Here is a 25,838-nt window from a genome sequence, read left to right as displayed (position 1 = left end):
TGAAATGATCTGCGTAAGAAAAGATAACAAAATCTTGTGAAATTTAGAGCTCATTTTTGCAATGTGATAACAGTCAGGAGATTCGCTATATAAATAGTTAAACAGCAAGAAATGAGTTGAAGGTATCTACACAGAAGCATGTTTTGTAGAAGTAGAACATGACATAAGTTAGAAGCATGGTTAACAATAAGCAATGTATAGGGATGCAACTTTGGGAAGCAATTTGATGGAAATAAAAATCCAGTTTTCATAAGAAGAGTAGCAATCCAGAAATCTTCCTCAATGGATAGGAGGTTGGAGTACAAGATCATCATCATCACCACAACCATCACCGTCGTCGTCATCTAAGTCTTATCTCAATCAATTGGGGTCGGCAACATCAATCATGTTCCACCATTGTTCAGATTCATGATGAAAGTTATGGCATAAATTTAACGCCGACTGCCAACCTGCCGCAACCTCCTTTACCAGGCTGGGGACTGGCATTGAGAACACGAAACTCCCATAGGCACAATGTAATAGACTATTACATAGGTTGATAACAATCAAGCGCCATCTAATAGACTATTATGGAAGTCTACTACAATCAATGAGTTAGGTTGGAATACAAGATAATGATGATGATGATGATGATAAAGCTATCCGATACATATATGAATATTAGCAGCAGGTGTACCACCACCGCAACCTCATCCAGATAAATCGGAACCACATGCAGAATCAAGTAGGATGCATACCGGTGCCCCGCATGTTGGAAAAATAAGCCTGGAGGAGAATTTGGCACCCTCGTTCCAACACGTTCTTTCTTTTTACCAACCTGCAACATTAGAAAGGATTTTGAGTTGTAAAATTATCTATAGCTACTACATAGAGTATATAAATGGAATGTTTTTCTTTCTTTTTTAACTCAAGGCAACTGAATTACTGGACCATAAAAAGAGAACTACAGAAACAGAAATCTTGGGGGCACTTAAGCGCTGATGTAGAGGCTTGACACCCACTCTCAGGGAAGAGATACAGGAATCACATTAGCATCCCTACAAGTAGTCGAGAAAATTACTCCCATATCATTACATTGCTTCCTGATATCAAATATACAAGATCACAGTTTCCACGGGCCTAGCATCCCAGAAGACGCTACTCAACAATGATATTAGAATCAGATGCATAGTATCCAGCCAGCCTCGACATCAATCAAGCCATGATTTGTAAAATCTGGAAGCAGATCCAAATCAGTAGCCCAAAAGGGTGAATTGGCTGACCGAAATTGGGTGATGCAAAATTCTGCTGAATTACTGCTCTGATATCTTGGGTCAATAATTCATGAGTAGACAGATTGAGTAGGATATTGCCCATAGAATTCAAGCTGGATGGAAGAAATGGAGATGTGTCTCTGGAGTTTTATGTGATTGTCGTATACCACTCAAACTGAAGGGGAAATTTTATAGGATAGTTATAAGACCAGTCATGCTTTATGGGACAGAATGTTGCAGTTGAGAAACAACATGCTCATAGGATGTGTAGCAAAAATGAAGATGTTGAGATGGATGAGTGGCAAAACAAGGAATGATAGAATTAGAAATGAATGCAATCAAGGAAACTTGGGAGTGGCACCAATAGGTAATAAGATGAGGGAAGGTAGACAGATCGTTTGGTCACTCATGTGCAATGGAAACCAAGAACTGCATGGGTTAGACGTGAGTGGGTGCAAGTTGAAGGCCCAAAAAGGCAAGGGGAAGGTCCAAAAGGAAGTGGGTGGGGGTTGTGAGAAAAGACTTGATGACACATGGCCTAACTGAAATTATGGCTCTTGAGTGGAGTGGCAAACAGAATTCATGTGGCCAACACCAATTCTTTGGGATAAAGCTTAGATGTCGTCAAGTAATATAATTTTGAAGGCAACCTTTTTCAATATAAAACTAGAAAAATAAGAAAAAAATAGAGTATTGAGAAAGATATCATGCTTCGAGAAAACCCTATTTAAGTGTCTTTGCACAATGGGATAAAAGAGGAAAGAGTGGGTAGTTGGACATGCTGTCTTTCAACTCGGGTTTCTCTAGTGTAAGTTGAATCATCACTTAATGAGAGAGTGTTGCGCAGCACGCCAACAATGCAGTGAACCGAGATCCAATCTCCAGTCTCACCCACAAACGATAAACAAAAAGAAATATAAACTAGAAAAAGAATCAAAGCATTCCAAACAAACCACAAGACAAGATATACGTGGAAAAACCCCAATAAGGGTTTTTTTTTTAAAAAAAAAAACCACGGATGCAAACTTCCACTATGAAGAAAAACGAAGATTACAAGGTAATATACTAACCTCTCCCTTGGAAGTACATAGAAAACCATTTGCCCACACCTTAGAATTATTTCTCATACCTTAGAAAAGCCTTAGGGACACCTATTTATAGTTTAAGCAACTTCCCTTTCGCACCCTTGCGAAAACGACTCAAAAATCCCCAATTCGTATCAAATCCGGAAACGAATTTGCGTAACCTCGACTTGTCGAGCAGGCTGCTCGACCAGTCGAGTGGACCCTAGAACCCAAAACCTGGTTGAGCACCTCAGAACCCAAAACCTGATGCTCGCTGGACTTTGAGTCGAGCCAATCCTCGACTGGTCTAGTGGGCCACTTGACTGGTCGAGCGACCCCCGGATGTGGCTCCACGTCTCAACAATCTCCCACTTTGAGACACATCGCCATAAACCTTCGTCTTCTACATCCGAAGTGCATCACCTCCCCGTCTTCAAGCCTGAAAACCAATCAAAGCTGAACAGAGCTTCAACTTCTCCCGTGTGACCGCCTTGGTCAGCATATCTACAGGATTCTCACTTTTATGAATCTTCTCTAGAGCAATCGATCCATCTTCTAGCAACGAACGTATGAAGTGATATCTGACGTCAATATGCTTAGTCCTTGAATGGAAGGCTAAATTCTTAACCAAGTTTATTGCACTCTGACTGTCACTGTACAGCTTGCAATCTGCTTGCTTCTTACCCAACTCTTCCATTAAACTTTGCATCCATACTATCTCCTTACACGCTTCTGTAGCTGCAACATATTCTGCTTCCGTTGTACTGATAGATACTATCTTCTGTAACTGAGAGACTCAACTGGCTGCAGCACTACCAAGAGTAAAAACATAACTTGTAGTGCTTCTTCTGTTGTCGATATCTCCTGCCAAATCAGAATCCACGTAGCCTTGTAACTTGATTTCCGATCCACCATAACACAGCATATATCCACAGTACCTACCAGGTATCTGAGGATCCACTTCACAGCTTCCCAATGTTCCTTCCCGGGGTTTTTCATGAACCTGCTAATAACTCCCACTACTTGAGCAATGTCTGGCCTCATGCTCACCATAGCATACATGAGACTCCCAATAGCTGACGCGTATGGGACTTTAGCTATGTAGTCTCGTTCCTCCTGCATTTTTGTACCTTGCTCCTTAGATATCTTGAAGTGGTTGGCTAATGGAGTGCTAACCGGCTTAGCACCTCCCATATTGAATCAATCAAGTACCTTGGCTATATACTCTGCCTGTGACAAAACCAGTTTCTTATTTTCTGTCACGTTTTATCCTCATGCCTAGGATTTCTTTTACAGCTCCTAAATCCTTCATGGCAAATTCTCTAGACAGTTGTCTTTTGAGATCTGAGATGTCCTTCATGCTTGAACCGACCACAAGCATATCATCAACATACAGACGAAGGATAATGTACGACGTATCAAACTTCTTCAAATAACAACAGTAGTCTGCATGACATCTCCTAAAACCGTTTCCCGACATGAAACTGTCGAACTTCTTGTACCACTACCTCGAGGCCTGCTTCAGGCCAAATAGACTCTTCTTCAATCTGCACACCTTGTTCTCATTTCCTGGTGCCACGTATCATATTGGCCGATGCATATATATCTCTTCTTCAAGGTCCCCATGAAGAAAGGCTATCTTAACATCTAGCTGCTCTAGATGTAAGTTCTCTGTAGCCACTATACTCAAGACCATGCGAATCGTAAACATTTTCACCACAGGTGAAAATATTTCAGTGAAATCGATACCTGCCTTTTGTTGAAACCCTTTTACAACCAATCTAGCCTTGTACCGTTTCGAACCATCGTGCTCCTCCTTCAGTCTGTAAACCCACTTGTTATGAAGAGCTTTCTTACCCTTGGGTAGAGTGACTAGCTCCCATGTATGATTAGACTCAAGAGAGTCCATCTCATCATCCATGGCCTGCTCTCACTTAACCCGTGTATCCGACTGTAATGCCTCTTCAAAACACTCTGGTTCACCATTATCTGTCAGCAGTAGATAATGTAAGGAGGGTGAGTATCGAACTATGGGTCTCCTCTCCCGAGTAGACCTCCTCACAACTAGTGTCTGTAGCTCTGCCTCATAATGCTCTTGTGCATGACCATCCTGTGGCACTGTAATACCCGTATCCGATAACTCTCCCAACTCTATGAATTCTTTCTCCTCGACCTTATTTTCTTGCACACTGTCTTTATGTATCACTTTTTCCTTGAAGACGACGTCCTTACTTCTGATGATTTTCCTGTTTTCTGCATTCCAAAACCTGTAGCCACAATCATGCTGGTCGTAGCCTTTAAACGTGCACCTCGTGAACTTGGCATCTAGCTTGTTTTTGTGCTTTGCATCAATGTGAACGTATGAAGTGCAACCGAATACTCTGAGATGTGCAAGGTTCACTTCTTTCCCAGTCCACGTTTCTTCTGGTAGCCCACCATCTAATGGTGCTGAGGGACTTTTATTGATAAGATATGCGGCAGTATTCACAGTATCTGCCCAAAAGATCTTGGGCAACCCTGCATGTAACCTCATGCTCCTAGCGCGCTCAAGGATGGTCCTGTCAATGCGCTCAGCCACACCATTCTGCTACGGTGTCCCTGGAATCGTTTTCTGATATTTGATTCCATTTACTGCACAATACTCTTTAAATCTCTTATCACAGTACTCTCCCCCATTATCAGATCTGAGACATTTTACTGTTTTACCTATCTCATTTTCTACCCTAACTTTTCACTTCTTAAATACATCAAATACGTCATATTTATATTTTAAGAAATAGACCCACAGTTTTCTACTAGCATCTCAATAAAAGAAACAAAATAAGGTGAGCCACCAAGAGATGATAACTGTGCCGGTCCCCACACATCAGTGTGTACAAGCTCCAACAGATGCGTCTTTAGAGCGCGTCCTGTCTTCTTGAAACTTACCATCTTCTGCTTGCCATACACGCAGTCCTCGCAGAATTCCAAGTCAATAGACTTTAGCCCTAGTAGCTTCCCCTTTGATAATAGCACTTTCATCCCCTTCTCACTCATATGTCCCAACCTCTGATGCCATAACTACCCATTCACTCCAGTTGATGCGACTGCGAGTGAACTATATGATCCTGAAGTCACGTATAAAGTACCTTCCTTCATGCCTCGAGATATCATCAAGGTACCTTTTGTGATCTTCCAGGAATCACTGGTAAATGTCGTCACATAACCGGTATCGGCCAACTGCCCCACTGAGATCAAGTTCCGTTTCAAACTCGGTACATGTCTGACATCCTTCAATTTCAAGGTCGTTCCATCTTTCTGATTTATATGAACGTCTCTCTTTCCAACAATACTGCACGGCTCATCATCGCCCAGGTAGACTCTCCCGAAGTCACCTGACACATAATCACGCAGAACTTCCTTCCATGAAGTGGCATAAAACGAAGCACCCAAGACTATAACCCAAGACTCATTCCCCGGAGACAAGATCAACGCTTCTGTGTCACTCTCCTCAAATAGAATCACTGAATCCTTCCCGCCTTGAGAGCTTCCTTCTTGTTTCTTGAGCGCCCTACAATCACGTTTCATGTGCTCCTTCTTCCCGCAATGCTAACACCCGTATTTGTCTTTCGGTCCCTTGGACTTCTTCCTCAATTTAGAACGCCCGTGTTTATTGCCTCCTTTGTTCAGCGATCTTCCTCTTCCTTCAACGTTTAGAGCATTCCTTGAATCCCCTGAAACTCCTGATGCATTTCTTCTAGATTCTTCGCTGAGAATTAGACTGGCCACATCATCAAATTTCAGCTTTGTTGACCCTGAAGAATTGCTCACAGCAATCACCAAACCATCCCAACTGTCTGGCAAACTGGACAAGATCAATAACGCCCTGACCTCATCCTCAAAAACAATGCCAACGGATTCCAACTGGCTTGTGACTGTATTGAACTCGTTTAGATGTTCAATCACGCTCCCACCATCTGACATCTTCATGTTGAATAATTGTTTCATAAGATGAACCTTGTTGGACGCTGAGGGTTTTTCATACATGGTGGCTAGGGCTTCCATTAATTCTTTTGTGGTTTTTACCTTGGATATATTCCTAAAGCCTTCTGATCCAATAAAAACCATTCATCATCTGTCATCTTCTCTGGTTTCTTCTCTTTTCCTCCTAGAGGAATATAGAGGTCCTTCTGATACAGATAATCCTCCATCTGCATCTTCCAGAAGGCAAAGTTTAAACCATCAAACTTCTCAATTCTAGTCTTCCCTTCTTCCGTCATCGCTCCCAATAGAACTAAACCAATAGCTCTGATACCAGTTGTTGCGCAGCACGCCAACAATGCAGTGAACCGAGATCCAATCTCCGGTCTCACCCACAAACGATAAACAAGAAGAAATATAAACTAGAAAAAGAATCAAAGCATTCCAAACAAACCACAAGACAAGATATACGTGTAAAAACCCCAACAAGGGTAAAAAAACCACGGATGCAAACTTCCACTATAAAGAAAAACGAAGATTACAAGGCAATATACTAACCTCTCCCTTGGAAGTATATAGAAAACCCTTTGCCCACACCTTAGAATTATTTCCCATATCCTAGAAAAGCTCTAGGGACACCTATTTATAGTTTAAGCAACTTCCCTTTCGCACCCTTGCGAAAACCGACTCAAAAATCCGCAATCCGTATCAAATCCGGAAACGAATCTGCGTAACCTCGACTGGTCGAGCAACTCGGAACCCAAAACCTGATGCTCGCTGGACTTTGAGTCGAGCCAGTCCTCGACTGGTCGAGTGGGCCACTCGACCGGTCGAGCAAGGCACTCGACTGGTCAAGCAGCCCCCAGATGTGGCTCCACATCTCAACAGAGAGATGCTTGGATTTTAAGGAAAAGTTAGCTTATATTGACTCCAAGAATTGCATGACTGAGACCATGTTAATCAGCAAAGATAACAAACATAGAATATCTGTCAGTCTATTCCTACCAGGGATTAGAAGAAGAGAATCAACATCATCAGTTGGTCCAAATAAATAGTAGATTTACGGTTGGATCCAACATGTCCAATTTTCCATTCTATGAAAACAAGTTTACAAAGAACCATTGAAAAATGAAATAAAGGATGAAAATGAGTGGATTTTACAATTACCGATGGATTTATTTCAAAGCGAAAGGGTTATAAAGAAACAAACAAACAGTAAGTCTGTTAATGTGAGAATAGAATTAGAAAGATAATAGAGAATTGGTAATACGATGTTCATCATTGTGAATATACTCCTTTTTTCCTATTCTGTCTTTTTCCAATGAATAACCTCTATTGAAAGCAGGGGAAAAGATAATACAGAAAGAGCAAAATGCAACGCCTAAACAAAAGCAGGGCAACGTCCTCAAGAGCAAAATGCAACACCTCGGCACTCTCTTTAGCCAAAAGATCTGCCTCCCTGTTTGTGTCCCTAGGAACATTAACAAAGGACAACTGATGCATGGTTCCCTAGTCAAGAACCTCCTTGATCATGTCTGCAAAACGCTGAGGGTAACAACCTCCTTGACACCCAAGGAATAGCATTTGAATCAACTTGGATAATAGTGGGGCATAAGTTTAAGGCAATAACCACTTTAATTCAAAGCATTGAGGACTCGACAAATTTTGAGGAGGTTCTCCATTTAATACCATGTAAATGGGTTGAATGAGCAAAGAGCATATAAGCAAATGACATGGTATATAGAGATGACATTTCAAGGAGAGCATTTTAACAACTCATCATTTGCCAACATTCATCTTTATGTACAAGAATTGGCAAATACCAAGGCAGAATTTTTTATACACATCAAAAGGCCATATTCATAATTATTTCCGGCTCCTGAATGCTACTCCACTTCACCACCTGTTAATTCAAAGCATGTGACAAAGACATGCCAATGGGCAAATAAATGGATAGAACTAAAAGTTGTAGAACAGTACAGAAACAAGAAAAAGAACAGCACACATGGTCAAGCAAAATAGTCATTTTAAAGATTTTAAGAAACCTGTAATTAATATTTAATTTCTAGAGTTGGCCCTTTTCGACATAGTCAAGCACACAACTGTACACAAACAAGAAAAAGAACAGCACACATGGTCAAGCAAAATAGTCATTTTAAAGATTTTAAGAAACCTATAATTAATATTTAATTTCTAGAGTTGGACCTTTTCAACATAGTCAAGCACAGTGCAGACTGTTTGGTCAAAAGTGTTGGCCCCTTCAACATGGCCGGGATTCAGCCTGGGTCAACAATTGATGCTTTCCTGGAACTGGGGGCACAAGGTAAATAGGAGGATCTTACTCTAGCGACTCTCTTCCCGCTATGCCTTATAAAAGTCTGGAAAGCACAAAACAATAGCATTCAACAATAGATTGGAATCCTCTTTATCAATATTTTGCAATGCTAAAAGGGCAGGTGGTATTTTGAGCTTTAGCCTTTAGGTCTCCCCCATTTAAGGGATGTAAAGTGAATATTTTTTGGGTCTTTGGATCATCTTATATTGTTCTTCCATTTTGCAGGTTGTGGAATGACCGCCCATCATCCCGTTCCTATTTTCTTTCCACTTTTTTCCATCTTTTGAGTGGGATTAATAAAATTGTGTTAGCTTTCAAAAAATATTAATTTCTAAAGAGAAGGAATTTTCAAATATCTACGTGGCAGTTGGTTAGGATCATTGCACCGATACATCTTGCGCATATACACAATATTATTTATACTAAAATTTAAAATAAAATAAAATAAAAACACTGTAATAAACTGTATTATCAACATATCGGCAAAGTTTATAAAGCGTGACCAGTTTAGTAGATCAATCAGAAGTTAGAAAAAAGTTGCCGCAGAAGTTTTATGCCCACTGCCAACCTTACACAACCCTTTTTTATCCTTTGGACGGGCAATGAGAACACCAAACTCCAAATAGCAAAGTTTAGTACATCAATACAGTCTAAATAAAACTGAATTTGGCATGGTGCTTCAAAAAATCCCTAGCATCAGTACTGTGATTACCCATTCCAGATACAAGATTGCAGTCCCGCTACCTAAGTTTCCTTCCAACACACTGAGGAAAAAACCTTCTATAAATGTCTCATAACCAAGGTGTCCCGTATCGGTATCGGTTGGCGTAACGGTGCCCTCCGAAACCGATACGGATACGGGGGCGTAACGGCCCGTAACGGCGCAAATTATTTTTTTTGCCAAAAAAATATGAAAAAATATGAATTAAATCTGGAATATTCTAAGCATTCCAAATATGCATTCATTTATAAATTGGAACATGCTTATGGTAGTGTAACGGTCCACTCTTTGGTGAGAAGTTGTATCGGACTGTCTAATGAATTTATGAACCAGAGAACCTAAATTTGACTACAAAATTTATATATTTAATTTTCTAAATATCTAATTTATATACTTAACAACTTAATATCATTTCTCCCAATAGTTCTTTAAAAAACTGAAATTAAATTCAGGTAGATGGCGTTGCCAATTTGGGGCTAACTTGGAGGACCAATCTATGCACCAAATCAGCCTCAAATTCATGCAATTTATTGTCATTATCCCACTTATGAATTGGTGGACATTTATTGGATAGTGAATCATGAAAAAAAATCAAAAGACCCTATTTTAAAAAATAAAAGTCCACAAATTAACAATTAAAACTATTCAAACAATTTGATTTTGGCATTGTGAGTTAGCAATTGCAATTCATAATTTAATTGCTAAATTTTAAGTTAATATATGTCTCGTGTACAATTTTTCAAGGCTCGAATTAGGCGGGACTCGAATTGTGAAGTGTAGCACGTGTAAAAGTTTTTTTGGGCCCCACCCGTGATGAATGTGTTATATCCACACCGTCCGTCCATTTTGCCAAATAATTTTAGGGCATGAGCCCAAAAATGAGGCACATCCAAAGCTCAGGTGGACTGCACTATAAGAAACAACACTAATTAAACGTTCACCATTAAAAATTTATTGGGGGCTACAAAAGTTTTAGATCAAGCTGACATGTGTGTTTTCTCTTCATCCACCTCAGTGTGACCCAATTAATAGGTTAGATTGAAAATAAACATTACAATGGACCTTAAGAAATTTTTAATGGTGAGCATTCTATAACCACTGTTTCCTATGGTGTGGTCCACATGAGATTTGGATATTATTAATTTTTTAGATCCTGACGTAAAATGGCGTGGCAAAATGGATGGACGACGTGGATAAAATATATACATCATGGTGGGGCCCACTCAGGTCTGATCAAATCAGATTAGATGGAAAATAAATGTTACCATGGGCCCTACGAATTGTTTAACGATGAAAATATTATCTCCGCTGCTATTTTTGGTGCGGTCCAGATGATCTTTGGATATAATTCATTTTTTGGGTAGTGCTCTAAAATGATCTCTGAAAATAGATGAACACACCAGATGTAATAAATACATCACCGTGGAGCCCATATAACTTTGATCTCCTTTGAACCGTTCGTACAACTCAAAGCTCGAGGAGTGTCAGCGCTCGTCTTAACGTGACACGTACCCCTAGCTGGTGCGCGGTACGCTTGGAAAAAAAAAAAACAAAGAGAGGGAAACCGAAAAGAAAAGAGGGAAAGAAGAGAGAAGAAGAAAGAGGGAAAGAAGAGAGAGAGAGAGAGAGAGAGAGAGAGAGAGGAGAAGAAGAAGAAGAAGAAGAAGAAGAAGAAGAAAAGGAAGAAGGCCGCAGCCGGGGCCGCAGCTGCAGAAGAAGAAGAAGAAAAAAATAAAGGAAAAGAGGTATATTTTTATTTTTTATTTTTTTTAATTTAAAAAAAAGGCCCATAACAGCCGTTACGGGTCAGTAACGGCCGTTACGTGTACAGAATATGGACTCGGCCGATACGACCCCGAAACGCGTAACGGGTACCATCGTTACCATTACGTATCGGCCGTTATAGCCAATACGTAACCGTTTTGGGACACCCTGCTCATAACTCCAAAGCAGATGTTCAACCTCGTAGATCTTTGCCCACCCATAGATTCCCATAAACACCAATTGGCCTTTGCATGGACAAATGCACAAACTTCAGTGTGGTGCCTCGTCTATACTCTCTTGAAAAACAAATATCAATCTACTCAATTGACACACTTTCTGATACACAAGTTCACTAAAAGATGATAAGCCTGTCACAGAACTTGAAATTACCAAAGCTCCATACCTTTTCATAATCCCAAATATTTAAGAAGCCATCCTCTGCAGAACTCCCGAAAACGGACGCTTTATCTGGGGACCACTGGAACATAAAGGAGTCATTCAGTTAAAAGAGCTGTAGAAAAATCCAAATAACCCCACAGACACTAAAATTAGGTAACATGAGAAATGTCATGATAAATATTTTTTATTTTTATTTTTTAAAAAAAAAAATTAAATGAGAACCCAGGAAAAAACCACCCCACACCTGCACACAAAGGACAGCAGCTTTGTGACCTTCAAATTTATAAACAGGTGATCCAACACCGCTGGAAGTGAGGTTCCGGCGGTCAAACATATGAACAGAATTATCAGCTGATCTGCAAGGATAAGATAGTGAATATGACTAATAATCTCCGAGATATAACAAGGTGTAAAAAATGGTTAAAGTAAGATCAACACCTCATAAGCAAGGCACCAGCAAGGTCAATGACATCATAAAAATCATACTGTAATATAAAGTTTCATTTGCATATTTAGTTGGCACTCGATCAATTACCTGAAAGACCTAAGAAGAACTAAGCTAAGAGAAAACATACCCAGTTAGGATTAGGTTTTCATCATGGGGGTTCCATTCGACACAGTGAATATCAGCATTATGAGCTTTCTCAACCTGGCCAACAAACACAAACAACATCCAAAACAATATCATAATCAAAAGCTGAAGATCTGACCCAAATGAAACGGCAGGTTTTTTTCAGAATGATTAACATTGAGGTGAGTGGCACCAGGAAAAAGAAAAAGGAAAAAAACAAGAAGACGAAGCATGAAGGAAATAGGTCCAAAAAAGAATAAAATAGAGAGGAGAGTTCCCATTCGAGAAAATTCTGTAGTGAGTTAACAGTCATCTCAGTGGGAAGTAACACAGATGTATAACCTGTACCAACCAGAAATAAGAACATATAGCTAGTTCTAATCATCACTTCATTTTCCATTAACATAAGACAGCCTAAGAAAATACATTTTGTATCAGATTCCATAAGGTAGTTCTTATCAGCACTGCATGTAATTTGATTGAGGGCATGTATCAAATATTGGCAAAGATTCTCACTTCTGGATTCCATAAAGGCAAATGTTGGCAAGATCCTCATCTCTAAAGAGCAAGGGCATTTGTTGATGACATGCAAATCCTAAATGGAGCCTTGATCGCCACGAATGCATCAATATGAGTAGTAGATCGGGAAGAAAGGGAGGTATTCGTAAGCTTGACATGGCCAAGGATTATGATCATGTTGACTGTAAATTCCTCAACTACATGTTGGGAAGGTTAGGCTGAGATGCTACTTGGAGAAAACGGATCCAGGAATGTGTCAGCTCAGTTAGGTATTCCATCCTAGTGCATCACCTACAGGCTTCTTTAGGGGCTCAAAAGGCTTTCATCAAGGTAACCCATTATCTCCATTTTACTAGTGATCGTGACAGAGGCTCATAGCAGGATGTTGGAAAGCAAGAATGGCAGATTTGATCCAAGGGTTCAAGGTGGAAATGCCAGCTTCTGGATTTCCCATCCCAGTTCACTGATGACGCCTTGCTATTTTGCAATGTTTTTTTTTTTTTGTATAAAGATAACGATTATATTAAAACAGAAGAGAGATACGAAAGAGGGCTAGAGGGGCAGCCAAGAAGGCAACCCGGACTAGACACCAAGAAAAAGAAGGTCATGGGCCTTTAACACTTTCGACTGGGCCACCCATTCAACAATGCGGTGTTTGGCCTTTGAGGCTACAACGGGGAAAAGGGAAGCTGAATCCCGAAAACATCTATTGTTCCTCTCTTCTCATACAGATCACCAAACAGCGAGGATCACCATATGCCACAATCTAGTTCTAGGCTTGTCGAGTCGAACTTCATGCCAGGCCTAAAGAAGAAGATCAACCGACTCCGGAAAACACCAACTGATGCTGAAACGGGAACAAAACTTAGCCCATATGGGGATGGTGAACGGGCAGTGGATCGGGAGGTGATTAATTGATTCTTAGTTCCTCATGTAGCACAAACATATGTTAGTCAGGATCATCCCTCTTTTCCTCAAGTTATCCACCGTCAGAATCTTCTTATTTCCTACCAGCCAGCCAAAGATGCTAATCTTTGGGGGGACCGAGTACTTCCATATGAAGGTGAAATGGGGCAGATGCACGCTGGACGACCTCTCCAACTCCCTATAGAAGGATTTGACCGAGAACACCTTTGATTTATCTAGGTTCCAAAGGAGACTGTCTTCGGCTGAGGGAGAAGGCACCGCTCTGTGAATACAAACTACGAGATCTACGAACTCCTGGGATTCCCAATCTTGGACGTTTCGCCGACATTCCACGTGCCACGCGATTTGACCGTTGGCTACAAAATAGCAATCAGCAACTGTCGCTGCTTTATTCAGGGCCAGGCGTAAAATGATTAGGAACTTTTCTTTGAGGGGGGCATCTTCCACCCATCTGTCTTCCCATAATCGGATTCTATCACCTTTTCCAAGCTCAAAACTGGTTGCAACTAGGACCTTTGCCTTCATGGAGAGGATCCCTTTCCACAGGGCCGATGAACGATACCTAAAGGAATCTTTAAACCACCATCCGCACCCCGATTTGCCATACTTACCCTTGATAATCAAATTCCATAGACTCCTGTCGTCCACCCCTAATCTCCAAATCCATTTCCCTAGCAGAGCCTGATTCATGAGCTTCAAATTCTTTACCCCTGCTCCACCGAATTGGATCTGGAGACAGACAGACTTCCAATCCATGAGATGGAATTTGGGTCTGTCCGACTTACCATGCCAGAGGAAGTCCCTACTCAGCTTATCAATGGATTTGATGACCAATGTAGGACAGCGGTAAATGGACAATTTATGGTGAGGAGGTTCTAGTGGATAATTTATGGAAAGTTGCTTGATGTTTTGAGGTAGTCTCAAGCCTAAATTCCATAAGGGCCTGTTTGGATTCATGGGAAGGAAAGGAAACATAATTTTCCATCAAACTTCCAATTATTTGTCAAGCCTTTCTTTGTAAACATTTGTGGGGAACATCATTTCGCACTTTTTTAGCATCTTTTATTTTCCCATCTCCACCACTAAAAAAGGCATTTTCCCACGATGGAAGGAAAATGGGTTTATCAACGGTTAAAGACAAATGTGTCATCATCTATCTTGAGTCGCTTTACATGTGCCGCATGCGCCAAATGAGCCATTGTCCATCTTTTGTTATGCCCCATACGTGCCACTACGCCACCATCCATCTTCTCTTGCACCCCACGTGCAAAGCGTCCAACATGTGCTGATGTGCCACATGTGGCACCACCCATCTTCTCTTGCATCACACATGTGCTAATGTGCCATATGTATCACCATTCATCTTCTCTTGTGCAACGCCTGTGCAAAGCACCCCACATGCACCAATGTGCCGCATGAGCCATCGTCCATCTTTAATCGCTCCAAATATGCCACATGTGTCAATGGTGCCAATGTGCTCAAGTTCTACCATCTAGTTTCAAGCGCCCACATGTGTCAAATGTGCCAATGCTTGTATTGTGCAACATGTGCCACCATATAGCTTCAAGCACCTCACATGTGACAAGTGTGCCATTATTCAGTTTCAAGCACTCACATATTCCACACATGCATTGTCCATCTGCAAGAATCAAACATGTGCCACCAGCAAATCTAACACATGCCCATGCCAACATAGAAATTTTTCCCAAGAAAGTTTTTTTGAAAGTAGGTCCTAAATTTTTAAGAAAACCTTGTCGAAAAACAAGGAAAAAAAATCATTTTTCACAATTTCCTGGAAATAAGGTTTCCTAAGAAACATCATTTCCTTTCCTATACATTCTACATATCCAAACAAGCCCTAAGAGTGAGATCCTTAGGGTTAGGTTGGAATCTAAGGAGGTAGAGAGATTTGTTGGCATCTTTGACTATTAAGCAACCAGCTTCCCTTCTACCTACTCGGGCCTTCCGCTGTGTATCGGCAAGCTAGCAAAGCATCTGTGGAAGAAAGTTGTTGAGATAATTTAAAGAAAGCTATCAAGTTGGAAGGGTAAATATCCATCATTAGGTGGTAGAATCACCCCCATCAAGGTGGCCATATCCAACATGCCCTTGTATTACATGTCACCACTCCAGTGTCCAGCTTCAGTTCTAGCAGATTGGCAAAACTTCAAGGAAGCTTCTTGGAAAGGTACAAAAGGAAAGCATGAGCTTCATCTTATGAACTGGAGTGACACGTGCAGACGAACCAGAGAAGGGAGTAGTGAGTAGGGATCACGGATCTAGAATCTTACTAGGGAAGTGGCTATGGAGGTTTGGAGTGCAAGAGTACAGCTTATGGAAACATGTGATCTCCTGTAAGCATGGGGTAGAGGAGGGATGTCGGTTCATGAAGACCTCTTCTATGTATAGAGCATTGAAAATTTGACAGGCTAGAACCTGTTTAAGAAGGAAATTTCATTCAAGATGGGTAACAAGAGTTGTACACTCGTATGCAGTTTTGGAGGGGAAGTTCGGAGCGCAGATAGGCCACTTTGATTGATCTTCAATTGCCTTGGCAATGGCAGACAAGGAGGTGTTAGTTTCTCAATGCCTCAAAAGTCCTAGGTGCCGCATGATTTGGGCTCCCCCATGTTGTAGGAATCTTAACAAGACATAGTTAGAGGAGATGATGGGTGGAACTTCTACGTCATTAGTCCTCCTCTATGTGGATATGAGGAGGCTCGGACAGATTCTTTGCTAGCTCCTACTCCGTGATCCAGTACGCCTCTCTGCATAAGCCACCAAAATCCATTTAGTCCTACTAAAGCCTTCCGCAGGTTATGGCTTTGGCTTTGGCTTTGGCTTTGGCTAGTGCACAAGGATAAAGTGTTCACTATGAACAACTATCAGAGAAAGCACCTGCCAATCATTAACACATCCATCCTTCATCCACCTATTCATTAATTGCCCCTTCACTAGAGGTGTCTTGCAACCCTTCCAAGGTGTTCAAGAAGGCCAAGTCCAAAGTGGCTTATTGGGCATCAGCTCTTAGGCCGTTTGCCGAAAGCTATTTTGCACTCTCAAAATAATCAGACTCCATGTACAATAAAAATGAATGAGATGCATTGTTTAGAAGAAGCTAACTTCCTTTGAAACCCCCAATAATATCAAGTTTAATACCATTAAACTAATAGTAAAAACTACACTCAATACAAGAAACTAACAGCACATGGTGAGAGTGCAATGATAGAAGGTGAAGTTTTTGAAATGGGAAGGGAGAAGCATGGAGTGGGTGGAAATGAGCTGAAAAGCATTAGCTTCTTGGTATGGAGAGAGGAAAAAAAAAAACAGAGATTTGGGAATTTAAATATGAAAAATGGATGAAAGAGAATATATATATATATATATATATATATATATATATAGGGAAAAGGTACTATGTGCTCGACCTCACGAGTCCGTCCCATGAGGTCGAGCTGTGTGGGCCCCACCATGATGCGTTTCGAACATCTAACCCATCAGTCAGATGCACCATTCCATCGTGGGCCTAGGTCTCAAAAATCAAGTCAATCCATGACTTGTGTGGGCTACACCACATACAGAAGTTGGGAGGAGCCGTGCACCGTTAAAACGTTCATAATTAGTTTTTTGGGCCCACCGAGATGTGGTTTGCAAATCCAGCCCATCCATTATGTGTGTCCCACTTGCATGAGGGTTCAGACCAAGTTTCAGCAGCATTCAAAACTCAGGTGGGCCCCACCAAGTGCTTTTATATGTTTTAACGGTGTTTCACATGATTTTAGATGGTATGGCCCACCTGAGTTCCGTATACGGCTGATTTTTGGGATATCCCATAATTTAGAGGGTACCCATCAAATGCACGGTGTTGATGGTCGACATGCATCACGGTGGGGCCCACACAGCTCGACCTCACGGGAGCTAATCGTGAGGTCGAGCGCATAGTACCTTTTTCCCATATATATATATATATATATATATAATGACATGTTTATTAACAAAGAACTAGAGCATGTTTTTCACATCACAAGTATTGACTGTCATCTTACGCATTATTGACCAAAATGCTGTCATATATCTTTTTGCTAAACAGCATCAGAAAGGCCACTGAAGCAGGTTTTTTATGTAATGCATGGTCGAGTCAAACTCGTGCAAAAAAGAAGAATCAAACTGACTGGAACTTAAGCTTATTTAAACAAATAAAAATTAATAAAGACAAGAAAGAAAAAAAAAATAATAATAAATAATATACAAGAATACACTAGCACATGCTCATTGGTCGCAGGATTCCCTGGAACGAAAGAAACAGAAAGCATGTTACCTTGACAGATGGAGTTGATCCAATACGAGCATCCCAGAGTATCAGGCAAGAATCATCACCTACACTACAAAATACCTGTGCACTTCATCACCGTAGGAAAAAAGGCTGTTAGTGGCCAAAAAAAAAAAAACATGCAGGAAACACCAAAGAAGAGATTATACATGCATATTTGGAAATGGAAAAAAAAAAAAAAAAAAAAAAGTCAGGGAAATATTGTGGAACCTCTACGTGCTTCCATACAAATCCCCTCATGGGACAGGTGCACTACATCTAAATACGGCGTCAAACAATATATTAAAAGAAAGGACCTCAAAGCAGAAGCATACAATTCGATTCTCGAAAACAAGGGATATTCCACGTAAAACGTCAAAGTTGTACAGCTCCATCTTATAAGGAAAAAGTCGGTGATTTAATAAATTAAGAGACCATAGATGATGTATTTGACTATGATCCTACTTGTTACCTAGAGGGGCAGAACTGAACATCTTCAACAGTATCCTCATGACCTTGGTATATGCCCCGCGGTCCAATTGAAGGGCTGTCCGAACCTTTATCACCACCCTTGGAGGTTTGTTTAATGATTGAGCTCCCAGATGGTGTCCCTGAAGATTTTGTGGAGGGCTCTGTCGCTGAAGCAGAGATATGATCATGTATACTCCATAACACAACTAATTTGTCCTTTCCTGCCATAAGAATCATCACATTCACATAGGTGTAAAGATCGACATGCTCATAACAGAATCAAACTTTAGTTGCATCAGCCTAAACAACATTTATGGAACTCCAAAGAAGCTTTGTGATGCTACATCATCCAAATATAAACTGATTGAAAAAAGGCTGTTCAACTAAATTTATTTAGGGCCACGATGTGAAGCATGACATTTCTACATAAAGTTTCCTACAGCTAACAACATAGATGAGCTCATAAAAAGCACCACAAATTCCAGGAAGAAAAACACGGGGTGTATGGAAACAGATGCTGATGAAACTCACCAAGAAGAATACACAGAAAAAAAAAAAAAAAAATCAGCTTTGCATCTCTGTATCTGCTATGAAGGGAACCAATGCTCTTAACCAGTCTCTCTTTAAATTAGAAGAAATTTTATCATAGACCACTTCTATCACTACCTTTACAATGGAAATAGTGGCATGGAACCATTAAGTTTGTTCCATTAAAGTAAACAAACAGTAAACCAATGTTTTAAATATCATTATCGCGTAATGTATTGCACCCTTGGGATACGAATACATATCGGTTATCGCATGGGATATATCGGTTGTATCGTGTAATGTATCGATGTTGTTGGGAAACGTGGGAACATTGGGAAATTGGTCGAATTTTTCAATGAAACTTCAGGGATTGTTGAAAAAAAAAAAACACCAATACACACTTAGAAATCAAAACATTACAAAAAAAGTGCACATAATAGGGATTTCCTTTGTATGGAGTCCTAATATATGCGCTTTTCAACTGAACTGATGTAAGTATATTCAAAGTCTATTCACATAATTTATAAACGTAAGAAGACATGTATGGAAACACGAGCAAAACATTCAAAAGCAAAATAATAATAACTAGATCAAGTTACATACATGTTTAATTTTGTGTTTAGATACAAAGATTGCAACTGATTTGCGAGAAATTGAGAATTTTTTATTTTTCTTAATTTTTTGCAACTTGACCCATCTCCCCCAAATCTCGAAATTGAAGTTCCAAATCCATGATTTTTCATGAAAAATATGAAGAATCATAAATTTGTAACCATTCGACACTGGTTTAACGTGATTTACAATAAAAACATGGATCAAAAATTGAAAATGCTCATTGGATCGATTATGTGGGATGTATAGGCACTACTAGAGCTGTACACGAGCAGCAAAAGCTCAGTAACTCGGGTCAAAAAAGCTCAACTCGAATCGGATCGAAGCTGAGTTTGAACCGAGTCGAGCTATTTTTTGGTGCTCGAAATGAATTCGAGCCGAGCTCGAGCTCGACTCGGCTCGACTTGAATAGTGCTCGAACTCGGCTCGACTCGGTGTAGTGTATATATATTCGAGCTCGACTCGATGATATATATATATAAAAAAAAAAAACCCTACTTTACTTTACCCTACCTGCACGCCGCACGGCCATTCCCCATTCCCCATTTCCCTTCAAAAAATACCCTAACCCTCCCTCCTTAGTCCTTACCTGCACGGCCGCCTCCCTCCTTACCCGCACGGCCGCACTGCATGGCCATTTCCCCATTTCCCTTACCAGTCTTCCCTCTCTCTCTCTCTCTCAGTCCAGCGGTCCCTGCCCTGCCCGGTCGCCCTTTCCCTTACCCGTCTTCTTCCCTCTCTCTCAGTCCGGCGGTCCCTGCCCTGCCTGTCGCCCTTTCCCTTACCCGTCTTCTTCCCTCTCTCTCTCAGGCGCACACCTCACCTTGTCCGGCTTGCCACATCGACTGTCCAGCATGCCACCTCGCCATGTCCGGTGTGCTCGAACTCGGCCGAGCCAAGCACGAGCTGCTATTCCGAGCTCCAAGGCCGAGCCGAGCCGAGCACGAGCTGGGACTCGAGCAGTCCGAGTCAAGCACGAGCTAGGCAAAGCTCGGCTCGACTCGTGTACACCTCTAGGCACTACCTATGCATTTCATATCACATGGGTGGGATACAAGATATATCATGGGATATATCGGCTGATATCATCGATATTTAAAACACTGCAGTAAACAAGTCCATCTCAATCTAGAGAGCATCACAAATGGCTATCAATAACCAATGGAATGTTTTACACGATATGACAAATATGAAATTTTATCTGCACACCCTTGCAATGTGTCCCGAAGAGTTGAGTATTTTAGGGAATAACTGTATCGTGACTTGCTTAGGTAAAAAAAGGCAAAAGCCTAATCTCCACTACAAATAAAATAAATGCATGTCATTGAAGTAAAAAACGATTGAAAGGGCAAATTCTAACCTCCAGAGAGCACAAAGGGTTCATTTGGGCACATGCCAAGAGCAAATTCAGCATTGTCTTGATGCCCAGTCAAAATCTGCAAGGTGAAAAATTCAAGATCAACCAATTTTATGCCTTACGAAGAATATAATGGTCAACGTCCGTAACAAGATGTCACCTCTAAACACAACTTCTCTACCTTTCAATGGATAACTTTGTAATCAAAAGATTACCACCAAGTATCAGCACATTTCCATTATCAACATAAAGTAAATGCATGTTTACAAGGGAAGCTCTTCAGGATCAAGTAAAGATTTGAGATTATAAACAAGAACATACCAAATCTGGACGAGAATCCGCCGCTCCAAGGACAGCATGACGATTAGGTTGTGCCTCTACATCCCAGATCAGAACCTGAATTAAGAATCCTAAAACCTAAGTCACAGTACACTTTGGCCCTTTCTCTTTTAGAGAGAGAGAGAGAGAGAGAGAGAGAGAGGGCAGAATTTTGACAAAATTATAAAGAAATGGAACAGTAATTGCCATATATGGTATCACTTACGTCTGGACTGTCTGTATGCGTGGCTACTATCTTACTATTCTGGGGGAGTTCCCTGATTCTGTTGACCTACATGGGGACATTCAAGGTTAACTGCATTGCTAAAAGAACTAAGAGACCTTAATTCAGTGAGGAAGAGGAATGGTTGTGCCAAGCCAAAAAACGCTATATTAATTTCAGATGCAGATGGAATCACCAATTATATAAAATTTGCTGATTGACAAACCAACTAACACGCACTCATGCAAACATGTGCACCAATTTTGGGCTCATTAATCTAACATAATTCAGTGAGAAAGAAGAATGATTTCAATGAGCCAAAAAAAAAAATTGTTATATTAACTTCAGATGCAGCTGGAAAATCACCAATTCTATAAAATTTGCTGAGTGACAAACCAATACGTGCGGGCGTGTGGCCACATGCACACCACACACCTGCACGTGTGCGCATATATATATATATAACATGTGCAGGCAGCCAGGCACATGGTAACGGGCTATTGTGAGGCCCATCATCATATGTTTGCAAAATCCACTCCATCCATAATGTGTGCAGTGTGCCCCCTCATGTTCACCATAGAACACTGTAGACCCAAAAAAAAAAAAAATTTTCATGCCAATCCGAAACTCAAATGGGCCATACCATGGGGAACAATGTCGCATATTTGTAGTTCTGTACCACGTGCAAGCACATGCATAGTACTATGGTTGTACCTGACCATTGTGGATCCATCCTCAGGTGGTTGTGAAATCTTTTTACCATCCATGGTGTTTGCATCCTCATGTTCATCATAGAACCCAAAACTCACGCTGTTCCGAAACTCAGGTGGACCAAACCACGGGGAACAATGTTGTATAGTTGTACCACATGCGAGAGCACTTGTTACTGACTGTGGTGATACTGGTATACTGTGGGGCCCATCATCATGTGGCCGTGGAATCCACTCCGCCCACAGTGTGTGCACCCTCATGTTTACCCTAGAACCCAAAAATCATGCTGTCACTTCCTACCTCACCAGGATGTATGATGGTTTTGAACTTCTTTACGAACGGAGAACGCGCTTCTTCATTGAACTACAAAATCAAGCAACAAGAAGGTAAAAAAGAATTACGCAATGAATAATGAATTGCAGGAATGCTACACTGGCATGACCTCAAAACAATGAAACACATGAAAATGCAGAAAGCAGCATTTCCAGTGTATAAAATCAAGCTGAAAATAGAAACCATAGGGCAAATAAGGAGACAAAAATCTTTAAGCATGGATAAGGCAAATTCAAGACTTTCAAAACAAAATATTTCCTTTCTAATTAATGCAATTATAGTTGAACTTCACAATATCAGATTTAATAGCATAATCTCTTGTTGAATAAATCCTTTCACATAATAAACGAATGTTATGGCAAAATTGGTGCAAGGAATGTAAACCTACTAGAAACCAGCCTTAATTGAAGGAAATGCTTCAAAATAGGATTTTTTTTTCCCCCTTCTTTTTAAACTACTAGAAACCAGCCTTAATTGAAGGGAATGCTTCTAAATAGGATTTTTTCCCTTTTTTTAATAAGATTCGAAACCAGGATTTTAGCTCATAACTCACCTTAAGACTAACAAAACATGACTCAGCTGACTCAGCTCCAAACTGAGTCAATTTGAACAGGTTCCAAACAATGTTTTCAGTATCGGCATCAATGGATGTGTTGCACCCTTGGGATACGGAAACATATCAGGTATCGCATGGGAAGTATCTGATGCATTGCAAATAAATGACAGTCTCCTCAAAACCATCATTCTCAAGTGCATTTTTAGTGCACTTCTACACAAAATGGATCTCATCAATCTGAGGCTAACTTAACATTATGCACCTGGGTTGAAAATTTTTCCATGAAGGCCACCACCGGCAGCATCCAAAACACGTGACAGAAAAGGCGTGGCAGAGCCACACGGTGTGGAAACTCAAGAGATACAAGAACTGCACATCACCGTATAATGCAAGGTTACACATCAAGAGGTGTGTAAACCCTCGGTATGCCTGGATTCTATTCCACATTCACTGTGCTTTTGTGGTACCTACCCTCATCCACCAGCTCAGTAACACTTATTGGCCACCCATAAACATCACAAATTATAGATCTTTACAACCTTAGAGCAAAAGGAGGGCACTGAACCCACAGCCAATGAATGTTTGATAAACAAAAAGGTATGAGAAAATACACAAGAAAAGTGTCTTGCAAGGCCTGTATAAATTCCCTATAGCACCAGGATAAGCTATTATCCTACAAGTGACAACATATCAAAGGGCTACACTTACACTTACTAGTAAAAAACAGTCGAGCTAAATTCTAGTGAGAATTCAATACTGAATATTAGAAGTTCAAAAACTACCCAAAATCATTTTAGCCAGTATTCAAGAATTGACTACACAACCATTTCAGCCATCATCTAGTACAAATACACCAATCTAGAAACTAGACAAGTACTACAAAATGGTGAAATTACCTGTGATATATGCTCTGCGGCAGCAACCCTCGGTTTAACAACTTCACAATTTGCTATGACAAGTGTATTTGGAACACTGCCATCAGTCTGGAAGAATTTTACATGAAACAGGAGGTTATTCAAAGCCTACAAAATTGGCAAAGAAAACACGCATGTACTAGATCTATGTTTACAGAAATGATTTTTCCAAAACACTCAATGTGATGACAAATTTTAACCTGTAAATTCAATACATGAAAGAAAAACCTCCAAAGAGAAGTGATCCAGCATAATTACAAGAGCATCACTAACCACTGTTTCACAACATCCAGTCAAGTTTCAACGAAAACATAACAAATTATCAACCATGCATTTGCAAAAAGGTGGATGCCAATGGCATTGAGATTTTTGTCAGAAATTTGTAGCCTGGAGTCAATACCATCGTGGGATAGAGCAAATATTCCTTGTTCATCACATATGGTACAGAAGATGTGTGCACATACACATCATATTTCACACATTTTGCAAATATTGACGGGCCAAAGAAACTAGTATTGCTTGGACATCATTAGTTTTTCATCCAAATATTAAGCATAGACAATGTATCCACTTAAAACGCATGTTTACGTGCTGACAGGGCCTGGTACATTCGGATTCATGAAACTATGTATGCGAGAACCAGTTCATAGCACACCACATATATGGAACAAGGTCCTCGGATCTCACAGGTCACTCCGCCACATGTACCACGAACAGGAACAGGGTGCACCACTTCCTCCAATATGTGGTATGCTAGGGCCTACGAGTAGGATCATGTGGGTCACTCCAACACAAAACATTAGGCATATGCAATATGTCCATAAATCATATGATGTTGTAATTGGTGTATGAAATGATGAATGTTATAAATACAGATCCCACATTCATAGTATCATAGAAGCATGCTACTGCATTCTAAATATAATTTACATCAGAACTTAACGAACACTAAGAGTTTATAATATAATTTTCGGTTAGAAAAAATAGTGATCCAGATCATAGATAACCCATAATCCGGATCACATGATTCACAATGAAATACATGGGGGAATGGCGATTTAAGTGACATTGATCAAGAGAACTCGGAAACTAGGAGCACCTTCTAAAGGACTTCCATCAGTGACATGATAACATCCCAAGTTGTTATAAGCAACTTACATCCTTACAAGGATGATAACAACCTACTTTTGTGTTTAATGTAATGAATACTATGCAAAACGCATCATTCAAGTGAGTAATGACCTTACAAATTTGAATTACATGTTCATTAATCAACGACTAATCACCGTGTATAGTAGGACATTGCAAATGCCAGTTGATGGAACGCCTAATAGGTGCACGGCTGAGTGTACGCATTATCTTGTACTAACTTGGGAATACATATTAATTACACATTAAGCAACTTGAATTACCTCTGTAATTTTATTATAGTTACATAAGGTATCATATCATTCATACGCACAAGCAACTAGAGTTATTGGATCAGTACAAAAGTCATTCTCCTCAAGACACATACCTCAATCTTTCCCCATATCCAGTTGTAGAATACCCACACCAAAATTATTGACACGAAACACAAGAGCAAACCACATAAATGAGGTTGAGTACGGAATAAAACCCATTGCAGATACGGGAATGCACTAATTCTAACCAGCACTATGCAACGACTATGTGCATATAGATAACACGCATTAAATAACATTATCAAGCATGAAGTAATAATGAAAAGGCAAACCCAAAATCCTATGAGAATAAGGTGAGCTAAAAGATGATGAATGGAATCAAAGAAATGCAGCCTCCAATTCCAACAACCTCAAAACATAAATGAATTTAATTTTGCAAAAAAGAAAGGAAAAAAAAACACCTTCTACTGCGAAAAGGTAAAGTTAACAATAAGAATGCTTGCCTGTTCAGAAAGGTAGAGACGTTGACGATTCTTGTAAGTCGCTTGCTCTAGTTGTGGACCCCACCTAATAATATAAAGAACGAGACG

General features: G+C 40.3%; 1 protein-coding gene across 1 annotated transcript in view; it reads right to left on the bottom strand.

Annotated features, from left to right (window-relative positions):
* LOC131222792 (WD-40 repeat-containing protein MSI4-like) overlaps positions 1-25,838 on the bottom strand; it is a 37,633-nt gene that overhangs the window by 1,530 nt on the left and 10,265 nt on the right. Inside the window, exons 2-13 of the mRNA XM_058217992.1 lie at positions 25,752-25,815; positions 23,828-23,914; positions 22,343-22,405; positions 21,335-21,400; positions 21,112-21,186; positions 20,794-20,869; positions 18,295-18,514; positions 17,832-17,913; positions 12,072-12,145; positions 11,741-11,852; positions 11,501-11,575; positions 738-817 (exon numbers count right to left, since the gene is read on the bottom strand). Of these exons, the coding sequence (XP_058073975.1) occupies positions 738-817; positions 11,501-11,575; positions 11,741-11,852; positions 12,072-12,145; positions 17,832-17,913; positions 18,295-18,514; positions 20,794-20,869; positions 21,112-21,186; positions 21,335-21,400; positions 22,343-22,405; positions 23,828-23,914; positions 25,752-25,815 (1,074 nt within the window). The remainder of the gene's footprint in view (positions 1-737; positions 818-11,500; positions 11,576-11,740; positions 11,853-12,071; positions 12,146-17,831; positions 17,914-18,294; positions 18,515-20,793; positions 20,870-21,111; positions 21,187-21,334; positions 21,401-22,342; positions 22,406-23,827; positions 23,915-25,751; positions 25,816-25,838) is intronic.

This window comes from Magnolia sinica, chromosome 13 (genome assembly GCF_029962835.1).
Source record: "Magnolia sinica isolate HGM2019 chromosome 13, MsV1, whole genome shotgun sequence".
In the NCBI taxonomy this organism is placed as follows: Eukaryota; Viridiplantae; Streptophyta; class Magnoliopsida; order Magnoliales; family Magnoliaceae; genus Magnolia; species Magnolia sinica.
The sequence above is the reverse complement of the archived record's forward strand: the minus strand, read 5'-3'. Positions and strand labels throughout refer to the sequence as shown.